Source organism: Pyricularia oryzae, chromosome 5 (assembly GCF_000002495.2).
Source record: "Pyricularia oryzae 70-15 chromosome 5, whole genome shotgun sequence".
NCBI lineage: Eukaryota > Fungi > Ascomycota > Sordariomycetes > Magnaporthales > Pyriculariaceae > Pyricularia > Pyricularia oryzae.
In genome coordinates, this window is record NC_017852.1 from 3729183 (window position 1) to 3753362 (window position 24180).

Consider the following 24180-nt stretch of genomic DNA (forward strand, 5'->3'; position numbering starts at 1 on the left):
GAGCTTTAGCGAAGTAAAAGAGCTATCGCCGATGATGTAACGAATGCTGTCTGGGTGTTGCTGGCTAAGAAAACGTGTGTTTGCACATTAATTGGAAACGTGAAGCAATTGACAGCGGTGGTTACAAGAGAACTCAATTGCGTCATTTGCTTACACGCGTGATTTTCTCTCCATGTCTCTACTTTTTTTTTCTCCCCGAGTCTTGCACAGAAGTAGCGTAGCAACGGCAAGGCAAGCCATGGAGTTGAAAATCAAACAAACCCGCAAATGCACCGAATGCCAAATATTTGTTTTGTTGGAACCTGACGCGGCACATCGAAGACAGCAAAAAAGAAAGAAATGTGGAACCACGGAAAACTCCCCCATTTGACTAACCTACAAAAAAAGCCTGATCGATTTTTTTTTCCTGAATAGGACCGGCTTGCCGGCTAGAGACGAAACCTGAGTCCCTTTCTTTGTATCTTGTGAGCCCAACGGGCGCCGTTTCTCCCAAGAGAAAAAAAAAAAAAAAAAAAAAAAGGGCCGGGGACTTTTGCCAAGCCCAATCGTACCGGTCATCCCATCCCATCGCTTCGGTAGACGGCGTTGGGCGCTAGTCCGTGACGCCGGTTGAGAAACAAGTCTCGTTTTCCTGCTTTCTCCGGGAGATGGAGACGGATTCACTTTAGGTCCTGTTAACTTGTACGAGTGAGGGTTGGCAGCTCTTTTTTGCTGGTCGCTTCCCTTCCCACACGCCCCCCTTTTCCTCCGTCCAATTTAGGACGAAGAAATGAAAACAAACAATCTACCTACACGAGAAACAAAAGACATTCCATCGGGGTGCCACCACACATGGTGAAGTATAAAGCCCCGAGGCAAAGCGCCACGAGTAACGATTGATACCGTCATATCACGACTAGGCCATGCATGGAAGTTTTCCATCTCGCGTGGCCATGAGCAAAGGCGTTAATTACGTGTCTCACCAAAACATCGGCCTTTTGCCCATCGGGCCCGGGTTTCGGGTCCGGAATTCAATGCACCACAGTCGCGGAGCGGAGAGGGGTGGTTGGAAAAGAGAGAATGGCGTAACTTACCGTACTTGCGGTAGATGGGCTGTATGAAACAAGGATCAGCTTCCTTCCGACTTCCCCGCCCTGCCGGCGCACTAACCGGACAAAGGAGCTAGAACTAAATGGTAACAGCAGCTCCTTACTACTTACAGCATGCCCTTTACGGAATACGGAGTATGTGTAAATGAATCAGTTCAGGGTCCTTCGCCCTGTCAAAAAGGCAAAAATAGGTGGGGGATGAATGTATGAGATTTGAGACCCTGAGACCCCTAGAAAACAAAAATAAAAAAGGCTTTCTCTGCTGCCGCCCTTGTTTTGTCTCGGGGTGGCAAAAAAATGTCCGAAAGATGCTAATCAAAAAGCTGGTTCTTTGTAGCCTGTCATCAACCCTTGGCAGCAGAAAAGGAAGATAGAAAGACATACCACAGAAAAGGCTTGACAGAAAAAAAGACAAAAGAGGCGTTGGGAGGGACGCATGGCTCCGGAGAAGCTCTTGTTAAACCGACCCTTTGTCGTCAGCCTCTGCCGCCACGCACGCTTCCAATTGATGGTGGCTTATCTGCCACACGTGAACGCCTCGAGTAGAGCACCCAAATATAGCCTGAGAAGGAGGGTCTTGGACGTTGGGAAAGTAAAAACACGTGAATCCAGCATGAACAAAGCAGACCAAAATTAAAAGAAAGTTAAAACAAACGAAAAAAATACAATAAAAAAAATAAAAAATCGCATGCCATGCAGATGCGAAGGTTCGCCCACCCCGCGGGCAAGGTCGCATCATATAACGTACGTTTAATTCGGCCTGCTTCATGTTTAACGCAGCTCACGGTCTGGACTCTATCCACTCGGCATCCGTGGTTTGCAGTGCTGGACTACACTGTACTATAGTATGAGAATGAGCTGGGGGAGCCCAGAAATCAAACATTACAGTAATTATTTAGACTCTCTACTCGGCTGCACCGCGCGCATAGTTTTTGACACCTGTGCCGCGGAAGGAGGTTTTGTTCGTCCCAAGTTCTAGTTATAGGCATGGAGCTTGTCAATGCAACGCCTAACAAAGCAAGCAAAGCAACGCGGGCAGATACCCTCTGTGGATTACTCATGGCCCTTGATCGATTCGTACGCAAGTTTCAAAGCACTACATGTGCACTCCAGTTGCTGTGAAAGTCCCCAGTTCCAGATCCCAAAAATAAAACAAGGTTATCGAGAGATGGAGCGAGAGCGCATGTCCTCGCGTGCTATTATGGTGGTTGAACCAAACAACAACCAGAATACCACCCGTCGCGGAAGGGAGGAACAAGGCTGCATTGAAACAAACCTTAGCAGTTCGGAGCATCTTGTCCTATTTTTCGCTTGTTTTCTTCTTCTCCAAATGCTTATTCCCTTGGCAAGTGATTGCTTTCTGTCGCGTCACCCACCCGGGATCCTCGCCTACCTCGGACGTGAAATCCTCTTAGTGGCATACGGAAACCAAAAAGATGTGCCAATCTTTTTTTTTTCTTTGCACCTTGCATGGATGATTGCTGTTTTGCGGGACGTGATACGTGATTGCGGGATTGCGGATGCACTTGGCCGGCACATCCCCGTCTCTCTCTCTCTCCCCTCGCTCGATTCCTCCCTTTTCTTGTGAGTTCCTGTCTCGAAGCGAAGGGGGAAAATGACACCCCACGACAATGCGGATCGGTAACAAACGGCCGGACTCCTGTGGGGGTTTGTGATGGCCGTGCTAAACGACGTTCTTGGAGTAACCTTTTCGAAATTGAGAGCATCCGGCACAAACGGGGCATAAAACATGGGTGGACTAAAAAAACGAGAGACAGCATTGGTTCGGACTTTACTCCTCGCGGTCGGTTTATTACTACTTGGCAAGCAAAAAAAAAAAAAAAAAAGAGACAGAAAGAAAAGCTTAGCGTGGCAGACATATCACAGCCTGGTATTTGTCTCGTTGCATTCACGAGCTGCAAAGTAACCAACGAAGCGACGAGAAAAAAAAATCACAGCCTCGTCATCTCGTCACGTTCCCAAGAGAGAAGAAAAAAGATATGCCCGCCTTTGGCAAAGTGGGATCATGATCGCCGAACGCAAGTCGCGCTCCTTTGTAAATAGTAATCGTCACGCCCCCACGTTGGAGCTTGTGATGATGCGAATTGATTGATTGGTGGGGAACAGATGCGACGTTGAAGTGGGCAAAGATTGTCGTCCCAGTCATCTGGGGCGACTGCATTTTAGCTTTGTATATTTCAACCTCGGACGATTATGCGTGGGAGCATCGGAGAAAAAAAAACAAGAGACAAACGAAGGAAAATTAAAAAGAGATGATTGACATTCGCCAAAAAAGAGGGCTTCTGAGCAACAAAAAAAAAGATCAGCAGCAGACATTGTCATGAAGGAAGACAAAAAGCTGGCGGGATGAACTTATTCCATCTTTTCTTGACCTTCGTCATCCCACCATGTGAAACTCGGGACCACCGTTGACAAGCAAACCGTTCCCCACGGCCTTGAAGATCATCACCATGGTACGGTAGTGGTCTTGCTGTCAAAAAGGCTTCGAACTGGGCAGTAAAACATGTCGCTCCTAATCTCTCGTCTTGTTGCCGTATAGCCCGCAGCCCGCCAAAGCTCCTCTATTCTTTTTTTGGTGCATCGAAGTCTCCACCCAGAACTAGAACCCCGCTACGTATTCCTGACAGGCAGCAAAAAAAGAGCTTACTTGCCCTGCCTGCTTTTAATTGACCTTGTAGCCTCGCTAGCGGTAGATGGAAAGATTTACGGCTGACGTACTTGATAGGTGACAGTGATATGCTTACATGGATGACAATCGATCGACATGAATTGAGTGCTGTACATACAGTAACGAGTTACCTTGGCAAGAACTCGGGCCTCCATGACAGATTTCAGCAAGGGCCAGTACCTCAGGTGACCAAAAGTCAGGCGGCATGGGGTGTTCAATCAACGTCGGACAAAAAAACAGGGCTTTTCGTTTTTCTAGCTACACGTATTTGATCGCATCCGAGTTGAAAAGGTGATCGTCGATGTCTGAGCGGCCTTCCCATCCTTCGCTTGCTCGGTTGCTCGCCCTGAACTTTAACCTCAAATATGGTAAAGTGTATCTTCAGCTCGCTTCCAACTCAAAAAGAGACAAGTGATAGATGTGAACGGACCTCAACTAGAACCGAACAGTAGTAGCCTCTCCGCAGTGTACCGACATATCAAAAACATTGACAAGAGCGGTCACATTGGTTGTCAGGACTGGCAAGGTAATAGTGTCCTGAATTATACCCACACAAGATCAACGTGCACAACACCGGGACCTGCATGAGCATTGCATTGATTGTGTTGCATCGCAGGGCTGTTGCGGTTGCTCCATAGAAAAAACAATACCAAGTACTGCATGCACATCTTGTGCCCTGGGGCGCCCGAGCGCGGAATTGTGGAGAGTTGTGCGGCAGGACGGATGAAGAAGGGATAGGCCGTTTTTTTTTTTTCTTGTCAATACCAGGTAGGGCGTATCACAAGTACAGAATCCTAATGCAGTAGGGTTCAGTCCCTTGTGGTGGAGTAGCAAGAAGAAGAAAAAAGGGCCCTGGCCAGAACCACCCCTTCCATCGAGGCCACTTCCCCCACCTTTTGCGACGGACCTCAGCTCACAAACCTTGACATGTGCCATTTGCGAGTCGCAACGTTGTCGATAGCACACATGGGTTAAGACATTTTTTTGTATTGAGTGCACTGACGATGTGGTAGAGATCCTGTCTGGCTGAGAAAGTCTGGAATTGGCTGTTTACCCCGTCCGTGCTACCGTGGCACGCGGAAAGGATTTTTGCAGGATTTTTAGTTTTTATTGTTTTTGATTATTGACGTTTACTATCAAAGCATAGTACGGCCCAGTTGACGCGAAGGAACCGAGAAATGTCAACCGCTCCAAATGGAGAAATAAGAAAAAAACCGGTCCAGCCGGGCCCAGTAAGCGAGCCTTTTTTGATTCGGTAGAATCAGATGAACGGCTCAGGCTCGCCGATTATTAACCCAAACTATTTGTACTTGACTACCTAGTTCTAGTATGTACGTTGTATGTAGACGCGCCATCATTCAACGTTCGACAAAAGTTGGGATCGAAGATAGGTATCCAAGTGTGTGTGCAAAAACAAAAACAAAAAGAAAAAAAATTCGATTCCGCCCAGCCTACCAAACTTACTCAACGGCTGGTTCATGCCGGCTGTCCGGTGATGGATACGTGGTTATACGGTTCGACAATGGAACAGTGATTGAACAGAGAAAAATTGGAGAAATTAAATTTTTTAAAAACAACCCGTCAGGCAAGCGCAACCCCAGATTGGGCGATTCTCAAGCAAGCCGCCGACCTCCCCCTCCTTCGGCCGTGCATAGTTGCACTCTATTCATCCTATCGGGGCGGGTCGGATGTGATCTAATGCAAAACCTTGGGTATTGTGATTCCCTTATTTTTCTTCTTTTTTTTGCTGACCACCACCAGCACAACCACCACACCATCAACTACTTTGGGCCGCCTTGCGGAAAGCGGTACGTCGCCCAATTACAGGACAACCCTTAGGGATGACACGCTCAAGTAGGAAATGGTCACCCGGAGATTTTGGTTCAAGCAATTGGGCAGGTGTTTGGTTGCATTGGGCAGGTGTTCGATTGATCAAGATTGAAAGCAGCTGAACTTTATTACTACGTTGCAAATGAAAGAAGAAAAAAAAAACACGATAAGCTGATGCATATGCATGATCAAGTCCTGTCTGTAACCTCCCCGATGCAGAGCAGCAAACCGCTGTGAGACTGTAAGCGGGCTGCCGATTATCAATCCATCAATCATCATGTCGTGGTTAACGGCTTCGCGCCGCTCATCTCGCTAAGAGAAGCCGGCAATCGATTGTCGGGGTGGTTCTGGCGTCTACGTTCTGTTCCACCGGCTTTCTCGAAGCCAAAATTCCCCAAAAAATGTGTAAAACAAGAACATTCACTGGCTTTCGTTGTGCAGACGAAGAGGGGGGATTAGCAGCACCATTATTAGGCACAACCTCGAGTACGAAATATTGTCTTGTGATACCAACTTTGCAAATTCTTTTTGATCCGTCTGCAACTGCCGACGTTGGGCATTAATGCAATCGGTCTATTATTTTCGTATCCTGTTATTACTTCGTAAGAAAAAAGTCAATGTTACCCCGGTACGGTACAACTGCCAATACAGAACCAAGCTTTTTGCAGGCACCTCCAGGTAGCGAACCCTTTTGCTCTTGTTTCCTTTAAGTTTTTATTATTATTTTGTCACTATAGTATAGTATCATCCTCTTCTTTGCCGCTTGTCCAGGATCCCCAAGCCTATCATCCCTAGTCGAGTTGGGTTTCGCCATCGCCTTTTTTTTTTCTCTTCGGCAGTGTCAATCAAAAAGCCATGTGGTGGTGAGTTTCTTATGTGTCTCTCCCGCCCAATTGATCTGTCTGAACAGCGATTTCAAACCACCCCATCAAGCTCTCAAACGTCCATGTCAGGGTTTCCTCCCATAGATGACAGAAATAACAAAAAAAAAAGACCCCTCGTGCGCCAACATGGCACTGCGAAACTACCCGGGAGATAATCGGGCTGATATTTTTATTTCATTTTGAGGCTAGGACTCGACGGGACTGGATTGAGCGAGACCTAAAAAAAATCTTGTCTGTTGGTGCAGGGGTTCATTTTGGAATTCTCTTCTGTTGCATTGTTCCTCAGAGCTTCCAAGTTCCTCAATCCCAAAGAGCGATTAACTTCCTTCGATGGGGCCAGAAGCAGGTCATCAACCTTGCTCTACAGTAGTAATTTCGTTTCCAAAGGATTGGTACGGTTCAGCACCAACAAACGGGCCTTTTATTTCCCTCAATGGGATCGTATCATCCGGAATGTGAATGTCGCGCATTGATTTCCATTCATCTATTTGTTCTTGTTTTTATACGGTAGAGATATGCTCCTCGATTCTAAGATATAACCCTCTATTCAAAGGAAAACCTAGAGAGAATGAACTATCGTTATGCAAACTATACCCAACCGTGCATTTAGATATTACGGGGCCGAGACAAACATGTCTCTCCCGCGTGCAAGGGCCGCCTGATGGGCTCTGCTTTGTCCATCGCCCTTCTCCACATTGTGCCAGCGGCCGGGATGCTATTCTTACCTTATCGTCGTCTCCCTTATTTTGTCGTCTTTGTTCGTTCGCCCTTTTTCACAAACCCAAACCCCACATCTTTCTTCTCAATGCACGAGGAACATCAGGCGGAGACTTGCATTAGTGGGAAATGCGAGAAGGGAGACAGGGAAGAGGTTTGTGCGACTGCGAGCTGCTTGCAACATACCGGTACATAGGTAGTTCTCACATGTTGTATACAGTCCGAGCACATCGATGCAACAATATGTACACAGTAAGGGATGATGCAGATGGGTCAAAGAGGTGCGGGTTAGGTATGGCGGGGTTGCCTCCCTTGAGAGGCACACTCTGTTGTACCAGTCAGTCCTCTACTCGGGCTGTAAATGTGCTTTTTTGATGCACACAAGGGGATACCAAAGAACCAGAGCTGCGAGAAAGCAAAAGCCAGAAATGCCAAAAGCTCTCAGAGTGCAAGCGAAAGAAGGCAAAAAAGCAAAAAAGGCGAGAGACATGGGAGCCATGACTCTCCCTGGCCCATGGCAAGGGTTCGGAAAGAAGCCCCGGGGGCCCCCCTTGTCCTATCTGCGGTTGGTAGGTGCGGATGCCCCTGCATATCCACTTTCTGCAATTGTCAAACCGAAGGAACAAAAAAGACAGAGGTGATGGGTGGTCGCGCCAAAGCGATGACGGATGATGGGTGGTGACCAACACGTTCAAGCTACGCGACTATTCCCGAAAGAGCATTTTCGCACCCACTTACCCGCGGTTGGGTTGGGACTCTTCCATGTAGGGGAAGGTGCGTAAGGTTCCCCGGGTGTGTGGCTAACAAAAAACGGCGGCAGCATCTAGGTCCAGTACGCACTACGGCGTAGTATGTACCTATTGCCTTTTAGTCCATCTTTGCTCTGCACGTTTCCCAAAGAATCTTGATGGCTTCCATCGGCCTACTATCTACAGAGTCGACGTGCTAAATCTTTCGAACTCGTTTAGCTAGCGGCCGGTTTAAGCAAAGAGACCCAAAAAAAAGAGATTCCGTCATTTCGCAACTGGCGCTGTTCCAAATCTTAGGCGTGGCAAAATGACAGATTGTTTGGCAGCCGTCGCGGGTTTGCCCTGACCGCGTCTGCTAGTCAAGTAGGCAGATTTTTTTTAGCAATACACAAAAAAAGGGACGCCCGTCTGCAGTTTAGGTTGCAAAGTACAGTAGCTAAAGGGGGAGAAGACATTGTAAAATGGGGTTTTCAAAAACCCAGTCCTGCGGGAATTGGAATAAAGCCGAGAGAGAAGAAAATGGTAGACAGGAAAAAAGGGGAAGAAGCTGATGAGAAGAGACGACGACCGTATGTGGCGTAACCCTTGGCTTTTTCTTTCTTTACTTCGTTTGCAAATTGACAGGTGGTTCAACGTCGTCATATCTCAGGTTTTTGGAGGAGGGAGGTCTGAGGGTTCTACAAATCCGCTTTTGCTTCTTGTCACAGACAAAAAGGCCCAGCTGCATTCTACTGTTGCTTTGCTCGAAAGGGGGGGAAGAGGAGGAGAGGGAGAGCAAGAAAGCATTGCATTGATACGAGAGAAACGAGAATCGCGGAAAGCGTCCATCGGATAAAACGGTCCCGTTTATCATGCCATCGTGATCTACAGTTACTCGGTAAGATCATTTGTAGCTACCCGATCAAATAAATGTTTGTTGATATCAAGCAAGTTTGTTATTGCCGAGGTTTGTACTGTGCAGTATTTTGTGGCTGTTTGGCTTCCAAAAAAGGTCATGGCAGACATTCCATCATTGATTGACATTGACCTGCCCGACCTCCACCGACTGACCTGACCTGACTTGAACCTCCACTGTATTGACCTGGGGCTACCGGACGAGTGGGGTGGTGTTTTTTTTGTCCATTCTCCAAAATAGACACGGAGCACTTCCTAGTAATGATCAATGTACCAGAACCGGTTCTAGTTTTAGATGAACACCCCCAACTTCTCTTGGGTCTTCGAAACCTTGAGCCCCAGGACCCGTCGTGCCCAGCATGAATGCAACCGCTACTAGGTTAGCAAGATTAGGTACAGTAGACTAGGCCAGGCACGCACACCAGCCCCACCAGCGCTACGCACACGCCAAAGGACCTACTGTACCTACCCTTCCACCCTAGCTCGGTCATGACACCCCCGTGGTCCCCTCTCTCTCCACATCTCTAAGGATGGGGCGTTGTGCTGCTTCTTCCCAAAGGTCATGTCAAGTCATACACATCCCATTCCATTCCTGAACCCCGAGTCCTTTGACCAGCTTTCCCCCTCCAACAACAAGAAAAAAAAACAAATCCACTTTCTCTTTCGTCCCAGTGTATTAAGGCGTCGCGACTGTTTCGGCTTGTTCAGAGCCCGTTCCCTGTCTTTGAACGCGCCGCAAGCCATTGATAGACACTTCTCTTTTTTTTTCTGTTACCCATATCCTTCTTTGACTCGACACACGACACAAAACCAGTTCAGCGAGAAGTTTGAGGCTACGTCCCGTTCCATATTTGTCGTCATTTTACTGTAACTGCAACGAACCAGAGCCGAAGAAGCAAGTAAAAACACCAAGCTGTCTGTTGTTCTCTTTTTCCGCTCATCGGACAAACGCACCCTCCAAGGTTTCCCAGACAGACGGCCATCGTCTCTTGTTTAAACTTTCAACACAACCGGCGAACCTCGATTATACTTTGGCTGCACTCGTACGGAACCCCAGCTACAGTCGGACGAACAAAGCAGGATTCCACAACAGGAAGGAAAATAGACAGGAGGAGAAGACAGAACTTTCAACCGTTGACGAGATCAGAAGCATCAACGAGCACACGCAACGCACGAACAAACCCACAGAGGCATTACGATTGTGTCCCCTGCTGACAGATAGCAAGGGTCTTACGAGAGAGGCGTGGTACTCCTTGGTTACTATTATCGCTCACACGAACCGACTTCTTGTCCAACTTTTGGGGGGGAAGGGTTGCCACCGTCGCTAAAACGGTCCAGGCGGTCGCCCCCCAATCTGATTGTTGATATTTTCGTTACTCATCCACTGCTCTGGGCGACGATCTCCCGGGTCAGAAGACGCATTATCCGAACCAGAACGAAGGGCCAACCACCGCTGCCCATGCTCGCCCCCACGTGCATTGAGTAGCCATGGTAATGCCCGGCGACCATTCCATGCAGCGGGCGAGCCTTCAAGTGGCACCCCTCGCCATCCGTAACAAGGGCTCCCGTCTCGGCCACGGCTCTGACACCGAGAACGATGCTTCTTTCACGTCAGTCTCGAGCAACAACAGTGACGCCACCATCACGGACTCGAGGTCCGACGCAACAAACCTCAACAAGACAACAGCAACCACCACCACCACCACAACAACAACGACCACCACGAGCACAACCAAGAAACCAAACGCCGCGATCGATTCGTCCAACGGCTCCCACATGAAGTCGTCGTCGCGCAATGGCTCGCGAGAGGAACCGCTGGAGGCGGATCCGGACATGGCTCCGCCCGTCTTCCACAAATTCTTGCGGGCCTTCTTCCACTTCAAGCCGAGCTTCCTCATGACGGACTCGACTGTTACACTGCCGCTGGCCGAGGGCGACGTAATCCTGGTGCACTCGATACACACCAATGGCTGGGCAGACGGCACCCTGCTGGCAACCGGCGCCAGAGGCTGGCTGCCGACCAACTACTGCGAACCATACGGACCCGACGAACTCACGAACCTTTTGAACGCCTTGCTTAACTTTTGGGATCTTTTGCGTAGCACGTCGGTCAACGACCACGAGATATTCAGCAACCAGGAGTTCATGAAGGGCATAATAGCCGGCGTCCGATACCTACTGGTAGGTTTTTGCTCTTTGTTTTTCTTTTGTCTTTTTATGACTTTGCTTAGCCCCGAGCCTTGCGCCTGGCGTGGGATGAAAAAAAAAGACCAAAAAGCCCTCCGAGGCCTGTGCGACTGACGCTGATTAATTGGGTGGCACAGGAACGCACAAACTCTCTTACTAGAGAGGCCCCTCTCATTCAGCGCCACGAGGGCCTCAGACGCAGCAGGAAATCGCTATTGTCCGAGCTTAGCTCGCTGGTCAAGACGGCCAAACGCCTCCAGGAGCACCAGCGTATGATTCAGCCCATTGAGGACACTAACGATATCATTGACGAGATGATCCTCAAGGCATTCAAGATTGTGACCAAGGGTACTCGCTTTCTAGACATTCTGGATGAGGACAGGAAATCTCGAGCACCATCAGTCACGGTCATGGCAACCGTCATGGAGGAGGTGACGCCGCCCGTCGACGGAAAGCCTGCAAATAGCGAACAGGCAAAGGCACTGCGGGCGTTGACGGCAGGTGCAGGCGAAGACTCGTCTGCCGTGGACGACACCACGGAGCAGACGGTCGTTGTACGTCCTACTAACAGGCGCATGTCGACCATCACATCGCCAATTTCGGCAACCAACACGAGGAGAATGTCGCTGGGTAGCAACCCCCACCGGGTGTCGACGGCAATCTCGCACCGAGTCTCGCTTGTCCCATCACCATCCACCAAGGCCCAGAACCTCATCTCACAGCAATTGAGCGACAGCCACGATACCTTCCTGTCATACCTGGGTTCGTTCATCGGCCGCCTGCACCTGCAGTCCCAGTCTAGGCCGCATTTGGCGCTTGCCGTCAAGCAGTCGGCAACGTCGGGTGGCGAGCTGCTGGTGGTTGTCGATGTGGTGTGCGCCCACAACCGCATGAGCCAGGATTTCCTTGATGCTTACCGCGATGCCATGTTTGCACGTCTCCGAGACCTTGTCTTGGCGGCACAGGATGTCCTGACCAGCCGCGGTCGCGAGATGGAGGACGTCATCTTTCCCCAGGACAACAGCAGACTGCTTCAGGCGGCCACGGGTTGCGTGCGGGCCACGGGCGAGTGTGTTGCCAAGACCAAATGGTTCCTCGAAAAGATTGGCGACTTTGAGTTTGAGCTGGAACGGGGAGCTTCGGCTCTGAACATGGATCTTGGCTTTTTGGAGATTAACGTTGCCGAGGACAGGGATAAGGACCAGGGCATGGACGCCACCAGCATCGCCGAGTCCAACAAATCAGGCTCTACCGAAACCTCGACGGTAACGGCAACTACGACACAGTCCGCCGCGTCGACAACCGCCACGGTGCGGCCGACGGCCCTGGCCACCAACAAGCCGCTTCCTGAGGTGCCCCAATCCACAACCCCCGATGAGGAGGCCCCGCGGCCTCAACGATCCCCCGCTTCCTCACGACCGACCTCGCTTGTGGAGGAGGGCCCTGCCAGCATGGCTTCCTCTGTGGCGTCGCTGCGTCCTATGCTGCCGCCTCTGCCCCGGCTTTCCACCTCGCTTATGACGCAGGATGAGTACAGCCCGTCGGAGCACTCGGCTGGCCACGACAGCGACAACTACCATGGCTCGTTCCGCTCTGAGAGCATGACAGCCTCCAGCTCCGGAACCGGCAGCACATATATCAGCCGCGACTCGGAGTCAAGCCTGGTCTCACAGTCGTCAACGCGTGCGACAACGCCAGACATTCCCTTGGCGAACCAAAAGTCGCTCTCGGATATTAGCAACTCTGGCAGCGGAGCTTGTGTGGTTGAGGAGGATGACGTCGAGTCGAGGCTGCTCGAGAGGACATATGCGCACGAGCTCATGTTCAACAAGGAGGGCCAAGTTACCGGCGGCTCACTCCCCGCTCTGGTCGAGAGGCTGACCACTCACGAGTCCACCCCCGACGCCATGTTCGTGTCGACCTTTTACTTGACTTTCAGGCTCTTCTGCACACCCGTAAAATTGGCCGAGAGCTTGATCGACCGATTCGACTACGTTGCCGAGTCTGCTCACATGGCAGGTCCCGTTCGTCTGCGTGTCTACAACGTCTTCAAGGGCTGGCTCGAGTCCCACTGGAGGGACGAGACGGACCGCGAAGCCCTGAGTCTCATCGAGCCGTTTGCTACTTTCAAACTTGGCGAGGTGCTTCCCTCGGCCGGCAAGCGTATCCTCGAGCTTGTCGATCGCGTCTCGGCGTGCGGCGGTGGTGCATTGGTCCCACGCCTGGTGTCTTTGATGGGCAAGACCAACACATCCATCTCTCAATACGTTCCCGCCGACACTCCCCTGCCAAACCCGGTATTCACCAAGAGCCACGCGCACCTGCTGGCCAACTGGAGGAACGGCGGCAGCTGCCCTAGCATCCTCGACCTTGATGCTCTCGAGATTGCCCGGCAGCTTACCATCAAGCAGATGAACATCTTTTGCTCGATAATGCCCGAGGAGCTCCTAGGCTCTCAGTGGATGAAGAATGGAGGTGCCGAGTCGCCCAACGTCAAGGCCATGTCGACCTTTTCCAACGACTTGTCCTCGCTGGTGTCGGACACAATCCTGCACTACAACGAGGTCAAGAAGCGTGCAGCCGTGCTCAAGCAGTGGATCAAGATTGCCCACCAGTGCCTGGACTTGAACAACTATGACGCCCTCATGGCGATCATCTGCAGTCTCAACAGCTCCACCATCACGCGCCTCCGTCGCACGTGGGAGGCCGTCTCGCCTCGTCGCCGTGAGCTCCTCAAGCAGCTCCAAGCCATTGTCGAGCCGTCTCAGAACAACAAGGTCCTGCGCGGTCGCTTGGCCGGCCACGTCCCGCCCTGCCTGCCATTCCTCGGCATGTTCCTCACCGACCTGACCTTTGTCGACATTGGCAACCCGGCCATCAAGCAGCTCCCTGGTAACGAGGGCGACGGCAAGGCTCCGGCCATCACCGTCATCAACTTTGACAAGCACGCCCGCACGGCCAAGATCATCGGCGAGCTGCAGCGCTTCCAGATTCCTTACCGGCTGCAGGAGCTTACCGAGGTGCAGGAGTGGATCCAGGCCCAGATTGCACGACTCCGCGAGCTCGAGACGCCCAACGATAACGTCCAGGTCGCCTACTACCGCAAGAGTCTGCTGCTCGAGCCCCGCGAGGTCACGGCCACGCCCCAGACGCTACGAAACTCGTCCGAGACGTTTTCCTCGTCGTCGGCCACGCTCGCACCTCCAAGCGCCAGAGACTCGACCGCTGCCAACGGCAGAGCAGCAGAGAGAACTGCTCAGTCGCAGAGGACGGATTATTTTGGCTGGATGCGAGGATCTGGGGGCAGCCACAGAGATCATCCTGCTGCTTGAATATCCAACCAAGGACAATTCAAATGCGTCGAAACGAAACGACGAATAAGAACATACACCAGTGCCCGTCACACACTAGAGTGTCAACAGTAACCAAACGCCCAACATACCGAAACCCATCATCATATATTCTCACGCTCCTTTGTCTTTTTTTCGGCGCCGTCGACTATTCAATTGATACCCAAACTTTTTTTTTTTATCTTTGCTCTTTTGCTTCCCATCATTACTACTTCGCTTCTACCACATGTCTAATCAATGAGATTCTGACTTTGTTTTCCGACGCTTGTGAACAAACAACCCACTCTTAAAGCATAATTTTCCAATGCCGCAACGAAAGCTCCAAGAGAAACCACAACCTCCATTGTACAGTGTATCAATATGTTCCTCGTCAGTCACTTGAGTGATAGAAGCAGGACTTGGCTTCTGTCATATTCTTTTACCTCTTCTCTTCGTGTTTTTAATAACAGTCTTTTTTTTCTTTCTTTTTTTGTTTGCATGCTCTGGAGGTTTCGGGTTTTCTCATGGCTTGTGACGGCTGAAATGTTGTTTTCTTTTTCTCATCTTTGCGAGGGAAGACAAAATACAAGACAGGCGTGATCTTGGAATCATGCTCTCTTGTATTTTAGTTCTTCCCCCTTTTTCATCACTCGTTTTTCAAGTTGTTTTTTTTTCCAAATGTCGGCGGGTTCTGGGTTTTCCTTTGGGACAAGGCAGCCTCATGGAATGGGGTCTTCGGAGTCGGGAAAAGGGCGCAATAAAAAACACACCAAGGAATGGAGGGACATACTTGGGAGGTTTGGAACAAGGGCATTTCCCCCTTGCAAAAACAAAACAAGAAGAGAGGGCGATCCCAATTGCAAAATGAACTTTTTTTTCTGTTACTTCTTTCCGGTTGTTTGAAAGCGCACAGAGATCTTTTTGTACTTCTTGTGACGAATATTTTCTCTCTTAGCTTTTGTTTTTTATGACGAATGGTCGTGGCTCGCGCCGCGCGTCAAGAATGCGAACAAAAAAAAAGAAGACAACCCATCAACAAAGAAAGCATTATGATTATTCACTTCTTTTCTCAAGCAAGCCTCGGAACCTGGGGATCTTGTTTTTTGCAAGCTACACCTGCTGCGGTGGAGCGGTCTTTATTAAGCGTGCTCGTGTTTTTTGGGTTTGGTAAACTAGAAATATTGTTTTATAATCTTCGACTAGACGAGGTCGAAGAAGAAGAGTCTTTTGATGAATCCTTTCGAGTTTCCCATCCTTGTGTTGTGTGAAGATGCATGTGTGAAAAAAGGACCTTGTGAACAAAAGAAAAGAACAAAACTGGTAAAGATGAAAAAGAAGGAAAATGAACTTGACTCCTCCATGCTAAAAAAATTCGCGCCTTCCATGCGATCCATTCCTCCTCCGTTTCGCCCCAGACGCCAGAAATACATGTACACTGGGACACTCGACCTATTATTTTCCCTGTTAACGCCAATCCACAAAGTCCCATATCGTCAATCATCATCTTTTTGTCTCTTCCCCTCCATGAAAAAAATCAAACCCATGACAGCATTTCATCTTCAATCATCATCATCAACTTTTTTCTTCTCCCATCTTTTGATTTTTTTGTTGTCGTTTTTCTTGTTCCATTTTTTTCTCGTCTCCATGTCCTTTCAGTTCCTAGCAGCAACAACCAAGCCGGCAATCTCCTCGCAGAGCTTGTCGACGCTGGCAGCACCGAGAATCTTCATGACGCCGACGTCCTTGCCGACGTTCTTGAACACCCAGGACCGGATCTCGTTGGCGGCGAGCGAGTCGACGCCAATGTCCGACAGGCCCAGCCGCATGTCGAGGGGAGCGCCCTCGCGCAGCTGCAGCATCTTGCGGAGCTTGGCCTCGAGGCCGGCCGCCACGACCTGCTGGACCTCGGCGGCCGTCTGCGCCAGCTCGACCTGGTCCTTGATGCTCTGGCGGTCGCCGGCGGCCTTGGCCGAGCCAATGCCCCGGCCGGCCTGCTGGATCGTGTAGTGCGAGAAGCGCGGGTCGCGGTGCCAGTGCAGCGGCTCGGCGTCCTCCATGTTGTACCGGCTCAGCCCCGTGGTCAGGTCCGCGACGGCCGCTCCGGGCTTTCGGGCAGAGGGCTTGCCGGCGGCCATGGCCTCGAGGAACATGTGGTGGACGTCGCGCTCCGAGATGGGCGGGTAGCCCTCGCGCTCCAGGCTGGCGTACAGGTCGTCCTTTTCGCGGTGCAGGAAACCGAGGCCGTAGATGACGCCAATGTTGAGCACCGAGGCCGCGAGGCCGCGACGGCGCCGATCCGCCGCCAGGCCGTTCATGTACATGTTTGCCGCGGCGTAGTTGGACTGTCCGGCGTGGCCACCGATGGCGGCAAAGGACGACGTCATGATGAAGAAGTCGAGGTCGGGCGAGTCAAAGACGGCGTCGAGGTTGCTGGAGCCGACCGTCTTGGGCCGCATGACGCGCTGCAGCGTCTCGATGGACATTTGGGCAAAGACGCGGTCGTCGAGCACCATGGCGCCGTTGACGACGCCGCCGACGGGCGGGCAGGTCGACGTCAGCCGGGCCTTGAGCGCGAGCACGCTGGCGCGGTCCGTCACGTCGAGCTTCTCCATGAGCACGGTGCAGCCGGTGCGGGCGCGCAGCTCGTGGCGCCAGACCGTCTGCGCATTGTCGGGCGGGCTGCGGCTGGACAGCACAATGTGGCGGGCGCCCTGCTCGGCGAGCAGCTGGCACAGCGACTGGCCCAGGTCGCGCGTGATGCCCACCAAGAGGTACGTCTTGTCGGGGCTGAGCATGCTTGTGCCGACGACGGGGGGTGCCAGGTACGAGACGTCGCGCTCGGCGCGCCAGTCGACGACTTGGAAGGGGGACTTGGCAGGCGAGGTGCTGTCGAGCAGGCTGGGGACGCTGATGGCGGACGCCGAGACGGGCTCGTCGCACGACGGGTGGATCTGTAGGGACTTCATGTCGGCAAACTCAATCACGTCCTCCAGGTCGCAGTTGCGCATCTCGGTGATGGTGTACTTCAGGAGCTGACCGCCGGGGTAGTAGTCGCCCCTGCTGGCGATGGCGCCGCGGATCAGGGCAGACACGGGCGAGGACTCGTCCAGGAAGTTGTAGACGGAGAACTTGGGCATCCTGGCAAAGACGTGCTCGATGGGTGCGCGCGACTGGTAGCGGTGGACAAAGGTCCAGCCCGGGTTGGCCATGGCGGCTGCCCGGTCCGAAGTGAAGACGCAGATCTGGTACTGCGACGACGTGAAGAGCTGCGTTATGACGGTGTACAGGCACATGTCCGGCTCGACCAGGATGATGGTGCCGCCTTGGGGCTTGTCCATGCAGGCCATGACCGCGAGGGTCCGGAGAGCCCAGGCGGCGCAGGCCGCAGAGGTGACGGTGGTCTCGGGCACGTCAAACACCACCTGGCCGGGAGCCGGCTGGACCATGGACGCGTTGGTGTCGCTGAAGAGCACCACGGAGCGCCCCTTGCCGTTGAGCGAGAGCTCGCGGCCGAAGCACAGGTAGCCCTTGTAGGTGCCGACGTCGATTGGCTGCGACGAGCTGTACAAGACCTGGATCGGCGGGTGCGTCAGGGAGTTGGGCTTGGCCATGTGGCCGGTCGACACGATGCCCGAGTGGAGCTTGATCTCGTGCTGGGTCGCGCCGGCAGGTGCAGCAGCGACAGGCACAATATCGACGCACTGCTCCGTGGTGTTGACCGTCGAGGTGATCACCCTACGCGGCGCGTTGACGCGGTCGATGGCCGGGCGGTAGGGTAGCACACGCGGGACCAGACGCCGACCCTTCTCGATGTGGATCTCGGGCTCGTGGGTCCAGAGCATCTTCCTGCCCTCGCCCGTGGTGAGCTTGCGCTGGCAGAGCCGGCCAAAGTTCTCGTTGATGATTTGACCCGCGCCGTTGAGCACCTCCAGGTCGAGAAGTTGAAGGTTCAGGTTGGGGATCTCGGCTAGGAGGGTACGGGCAAAGCCAAAGGTGGCCGCGTGCTCGGGGTTGGAGTCTCGCGAGTGGTAGGTGATCCACAGCACCGTGGTCTCGGGCCGCATCAGGGTGCGGATGCTCTCCAGGCGTGCCGCCGTCATCGTGGACAGGACGGGCGCGTCAAGGTCCGCGAGGACGATGGCCGCAGTGCAAGTAGCGAGGTCCTCGTGGTCGGCATCTTCAAAGGATTTGGCACTAACCAGCCGCTCGCAAAAGGGCTCAAGACCGGTTGTGATGTGGTTCATCAGCGAGGTTGTGCGGTTGTTGCTGCCGCCAATCACCAGAAGCTTGGAAGTGAGCGATGGCGAACCAGGGCCTCCCGAAAGAGGAGCCCGGAGCACATCCTTGAGGGGAGATTCGGTCTGGCGGACGGTGATGGAGAAGCCGGGGATGTGCTGTTGATCACCATTCTTGGAGGCATTGACAAAACCACACTCCTCGAGGACGTCAGGGTAGTCCGGCGGGGTGATGTTGGAGGACGAATCCACGGTTTGGCCCGAGCATCGACGAAGGCGCTCTCTAAGCGGGCTGAGCGACATGTCCACAAGCACGAGGTAGGCTCCAGGGTTCATCAGGGCATGCATCCTCTTGAGGAGAGCCACCGAGTCGCCACCGACGGCGGTGGACACGACGACGAGATCGTGCTTGTCCCACTTCTCATCCTCATTGTCCAGGCTCTTGGTAAAGATGCGGTCGCGAACGGCATCGTTGGCGGCGTGCAGGACGCGCTGCTCAAAGCTGGGCTCGACCTTGCCAGCCACAGTGAGGGAGGTGAATGACGAGTTGAGACCGGCGAGGACGTGCTCCTTCAGTCCGAGACCAGGCTCCGTCACCACGAGCACCTTCATGCGCGGGTAGCGGTGCGCAACCTGGCCGACGATGGCCGAGACCTGGCGCTGCATGGACAGCATGTCTAGCGACTCTTGGACGACCGGGGCCGCCATGGCTTGGAGGACCCCATGCGGCAAGTTCTTACCAAGCTGCATGAGCAGCTCGAGGGCCGCAGAGTGCGGTGACGTCTTGACAAAGGCCTTGAGGCCGTCCTTGGTCTCCCGCGGCCACGACTTGTAGTCCTGGCAGAAGAAGGCGGCCACGCGGTCGCAGCTCTCAACCAGGCTGCGGAACTCGGGCGAGTTGACGTCGAGCGGTGCCTGGGGGCCGACGATGGCATCCTCGGGGTCCAGCTGCGTCACCGTGTGGAGGTAGAGCTCGTAGTCGTCCTCTGCCTTGGTGGCAGCGAACGAAGCTACAGTCATGCACTCGATCTGGATTTCAGCCTGGCCCTGGTCATTGTAGATGGCCATGTCGGCGTTGATGGTGGCGGCGCCGTTCTTGGACGTTGGCTTGAACTCTGTCAGAGAAGCATCCACCTTGATTGTCTGGTCTTGGCCGTCCTTCAAGTCGCAGACGGCCATGTTGAACCGCATAGCCGACACGAAGGTTGGCAAGAAGGTCGTCCACAGCGAGCCGTCTCCAGGCGACGCAAAGGCAGAGAAGCAGGCCTGGAAGCAAGTGTCCAGGGTGGCGGGGCTCACTGCAAGGCTTGTGGTGTCGTCAGGATGCGACTTCAATAGAGTGGTCGTGGCAAAGTTGTAGCGGCGATCAATCGTCTTGATGCCCTGGAATGGACCCGTGTATTCAAGGTCAAGGTCTTTCATCATTTGATAAAAGCCTTCGGGGCTGACCGATGTGGTCTCTGGCTGGATGGCAACCTTGAAGGGAAGCGCATCCGAGGAAGGGGCGCCAAGGGTTATGGTCATGCTGCCGCGGAAGTTCATGCGCATGGGGCTTGATCCGTCCGCGTAGGCAGATGTGAGGGTGAAGTTGGCAGTGATTGTCGACTCATCTTGGTGGTCTTTTGAGGGAGGGAGCACGGTAAGAGTAAAGAGGGTTTCAACGCCATAGTTTCCCGCCTCTACGGTCATTCCACTCAGGAACTCCAGGTTCTCCAGCTCAACCATCATAGCATCTCGGCCCTTTAGAAGAACCCGGGCAGCATCCAAAGCCATCACGCAGTAGGCCGAGGCAGGGAGCAAGGCTTGACCTTGGAAGCAGTGATGCTCAATCCAGGGGACCGTCTCCAGCTTGATGATGTTGCGCCAGCGAAGCTCAAACTCGGTGTCGTCGCGGGTGCGGACACCAAGCAGCTCGTGTGGGGGATCAGCGCGGAAGTGGTACTGCTGTGAGATGCGAGACTCGCGGTAGTGGATCTGTGAATGATCCCAGGGGTATTGAGGCAGCTTCTCGGACCAGGATTGCTGTGGGGAGGTGGAAAAGGAATTGGCTGCAGGCAGAACAGGGAGACGGACGGCCGAGTGATCAAACGACGTCCACATTGAACCGATAAAGTCTGAAAGCGCAACCATGTCATTCTTCTTCCTATCCAGGACGCCAAAGTATGGTATGGTTGAGCCGGTGGCGGCCTTGATGGTCTCGGTGGCAGGACCCTTGAGGGCAGGGTGCGGTCCAACTTCGACGGCGACATCGTAGAGATTGTTGCCACTCACTGCAGACTCAATCGCCTCGCGGAAGAGCACAGGCTTGACCATGTTGTCGGTCCAGTAGGTAGACTTGAGCTCCCCCAACTCCAGGATGCGGTCGTCACCGTAGACCGATGAGATCCACTTGGTGCTGTTTCCCTCCGAAGCCTCAATCTCAAAAGTGCTCAGCGACTCTCCATACTTCTCTGCGGGAGCAAGCATGTGAGCCGAGTGGTAAGCAGTATCGACGATTAGCTTGCGTGCAAACTTGCCCTGCTCCGTCAGGTATTGAGCCATCTCCTTGACAGCATCCAGGTCACCCGAGAGAGTGACGCTGGTGTGAGAGTTGCTCGCGGCCGCAGACAGTCGTCCACGCCAGTTGTCGAGGGCACAGAGGCGCTCGGCTTCCAGCTTTGAGAGACCGGCAGCCAGCATTCCGCCCTTGACGCCCGAGCCCGGAGCTCCAGCCACGTGGGCGTAGAGGCCGCGATAGTAGGCAATGAGGATGGCGTTGGGAGCAGTGATGCGGCCCGCAGCGTAAGCCGCAGCGACCTCTCCAGACGAGTGTCCGACGACCGTGTGGAAGTTGATGCCAATCGCGCGAAGCACGTTGACCAGGGCAATTTGGACTGCAGTGCAAAGGGGCTGTGAGATGGCGGCAATGTTGATGCGGGAGTTCTCGGCATCGGCGCTGAGCTCTTGTGAAATGGTCCAGTCAGGAGGGGTAGGGCATTCGCGGAGGACATCCTCGAGCTGATGAATTGTCTGCTTAAAGATGGGGCAATTGATCAAGAGGTGCTTGGACATTTGTGCCCACTGTGCTCCCTGGCCGGTGAAGATGCCTAGGATCTTGAGCGGACCTTTGGCTATCTGCTTGAGCGCAAGAGCGCCAATCTCTTGAGGGCCGCCGGCGGGGATGCCATCAATGGCCTTCTCCAATGCCTGCATCAGGTCTTGGCAGGTGGCGCCAGTGACACTCAGCCGATAGGGGAAGGGGGATCGATTGGTGAGCAGGAGATGCAAAAGTTTGTTGAGCTCCTCGCGGTTAGAAAGCTTCTCTTGAATGTCTGGAAGTGACATGAAGTCTTTGAAAGCCGAAGCCACTTGATACAAAGTCTTCTTGGAAGCTGCAGACAGCACAAGGGGGAGCTGGACATCTACCTTGTTCTCCTCGACGACAGAAGATTCCGAGCCAGCGGCAGCACCAGCGACAGCGAGACCTTTCTCGGCAAAGTGTTTACCAATTGGGTCGTGAATCTCGGAAGTGTAAAGCTCAACGATGGCATGGGAGTTGGTGCCTCCAAAGCCAAAAGAGTTGACGCTGGCACGCAGAGGATGACCGCTCGCGGGAGCAGGCCAGTCAGTGCAGCTTGTGGGGATCTCAAGGTGCTTGTAGAAAGGCTCGACCTTGGGGTTGACCTTGCGGAGGTGCATGTTTGGCGGCACCGTCTTGTTACGCATGGCCTGAATGACCTTGAGCGTGCCAGCAAGCCCGGCTGCTCCCTCGGTGTGTCCAATGACTGTCTTGACTGATCCGACGAGAAGCTTGCTTTTTGCGACCATGGTTGGATCTTGGGTCGTGACATTGCTTGGGAAGAAAGCGTCCGCGATGGCTTGAGCCTCGCGAGGGTCGCCGGCTTGAGTTCCGGTGCCGTGAGCCTCAAAGTATTGGCAGCGATCCGATGCATCCGTAGGGTCGAGACCCGTCTTTTGATAGGTTTCGCGGATAAGTGCGGCTTGGGCAAGGGGGTTGGGCATAGTGATACCTTGGGTCCGACCGTCAGAGTTGACACCGGTCTCGCGGATGATTGCTTGGATGGTGTCGCCGTCGGCCAAAGCCTTGCTCAGTGGCTTGAGCAGCAGGGCAGCAACTCCCTCGCCGCGAGCGTAGCCATTGGCATCGGTATCCCACATCCTACAAAGACCAGTAGGACTAAGCATGTGGAGGCTAGACTCGGTGATGAATTGCTCGGGAGTAAGGATGAGATTGGAGCCCGTGACGCAGGCCATGATGCTCTCACCGCTACGCAGGCTCTGTACCGCCTGGTGCAAGGCAACCAAGCTGGCGGAGCAGGCAGTATCGATCGTCATTGACGGTCCACAGAAGTTGAAGAAGTAACTGAGACGGTTTGAGATGGTTGAGCGAGCGTTACCAGTGGCAAAGTACTGCGAGGAAGTGATGTCGTCCCGCTGGCAGAGAGTGTCGTAGTCGGCGGTCATGACACCGGAGAACACAGACACCTTCTCGCCAGAGAACTGCTTGAGGGTGTAGCCGGCAGACTCGAGAGACTCGTAGACAGTCTCCAAGAGCATCCGCTGCTGCGGATCAATGGCTTCCGCCTCTTTGGGGGCAATGTTGAAGAATGAAGCATCGAAAGCCCGATGATCACCTTGAACAAAGTATGCTTTGGTTGAGTTGGTGGTTCCATGATACTCTCCGTCTTCGTGGAAGAAGCCGGTCGCAGAGAATCGCGAAGGGGGGATGGTTTGTGATAGATCTTGGGGGTTCTTGAGCAGCTCCCAGAGCTCGCTCGGCTTGGACACGCCGCCGGCGAACCTACAGCTGCTGCCCACGACAGCCACAGGCTCGTTGGGCGGGATGCTGTACGACATGGTGATGCCGCAGCGTGAAGGAAAGTGCCGATGAACGGCAGGTGCAGAAGTCTTTTTTTCTTGATCAAGATATAAGACAATGAGGAAGGTGAATTACTTTATGTTTCTCCGAAAAGATACGTAGAATCTATAAAGGCAACGCAAGTCTGGGTATCGTAAAGGGAAAGGTAACCAGCAGGAAGTGACGAAAAAGTTTGATGGTTGAAAGCAGGAGGAAAGTCAACGGTGATAGGAAAGTTGGTGTCGAGAGTGAAGAAGAAGGAAAAGATTTTCTGACGAGGACATGAAGTTAAGGTGAGCAGGAAAGAAAAAAAAAGAGAAAGGTGACCAGTGCAGGTAGGAAGGAAAGGAATTTGATGCAACGCAATTTTGTTTGCAAGCTCAGGGCAGAGCCCCACACGCAGTTTGGCGTCAATAAAAAAGGATGACGACGAGGATAAGTAGAAAAAGGCCATGCCGCCCCACAGGACCCTGATCGTTTGCTCCGGGTGGAAGCGGAGGGGGAGGAGGGGGAGGAGGAAGCGTTGGTTCAAGCAGTAGATGCCGTTTACCTACCCACCTACCCTGAAAAGATACCTACCTAGTTGAGGTACGTTGTTCGGTCAACCAGGGGCTAACAAGCAAACAGGCATGATGGGATGAAAGCAGCAAGGTCCAATAGGAAGGTACTGAAGACGTCAGATGTCGCCAGTGAGGGTGATTGGGCATGGTAGCTACCTTA

At 53.2% G+C, this 24180-nt stretch overlaps 2 protein-coding genes across 2 annotated transcripts; one reads left to right on the plus strand and one right to left on the minus strand.

Moving 5' to 3' along the window:
• The first annotated feature begins 9416 nt into the window (after positions 1 to 9416).
• On the plus strand, positions 9417 to 15617 carry MGG_00199 (uncharacterized protein). The gene is made up of 2 exons (XM_003718868.1): positions 9417 to 11032; positions 11176 to 15617. Exons 1-2 carry the CDS (start codon positions 10340 to 10342, stop codon positions 14368 to 14370), a joined length of 3888 nt encoding a protein of 1295 aa, XP_003718916.1. The 5' UTR covers positions 9417 to 10339; the 3' UTR covers positions 14371 to 15617.
• On the minus strand, positions 15463 to 23459 carry MGG_11638 (lovastatin nonaketide synthase; the record flags this gene model as incomplete). Its single annotated transcript, XM_003718869.1, has 1 exon — positions 15463 to 23459. One exon carries the CDS (start codon positions 23457 to 23459, stop codon positions 16020 to 16022), a length of 7440 nt encoding a protein of 2479 aa, XP_003718917.1. The 3' UTR covers positions 15463 to 16019.
• Positions 23460 to 24180: the final 721 nt, after the last annotated feature.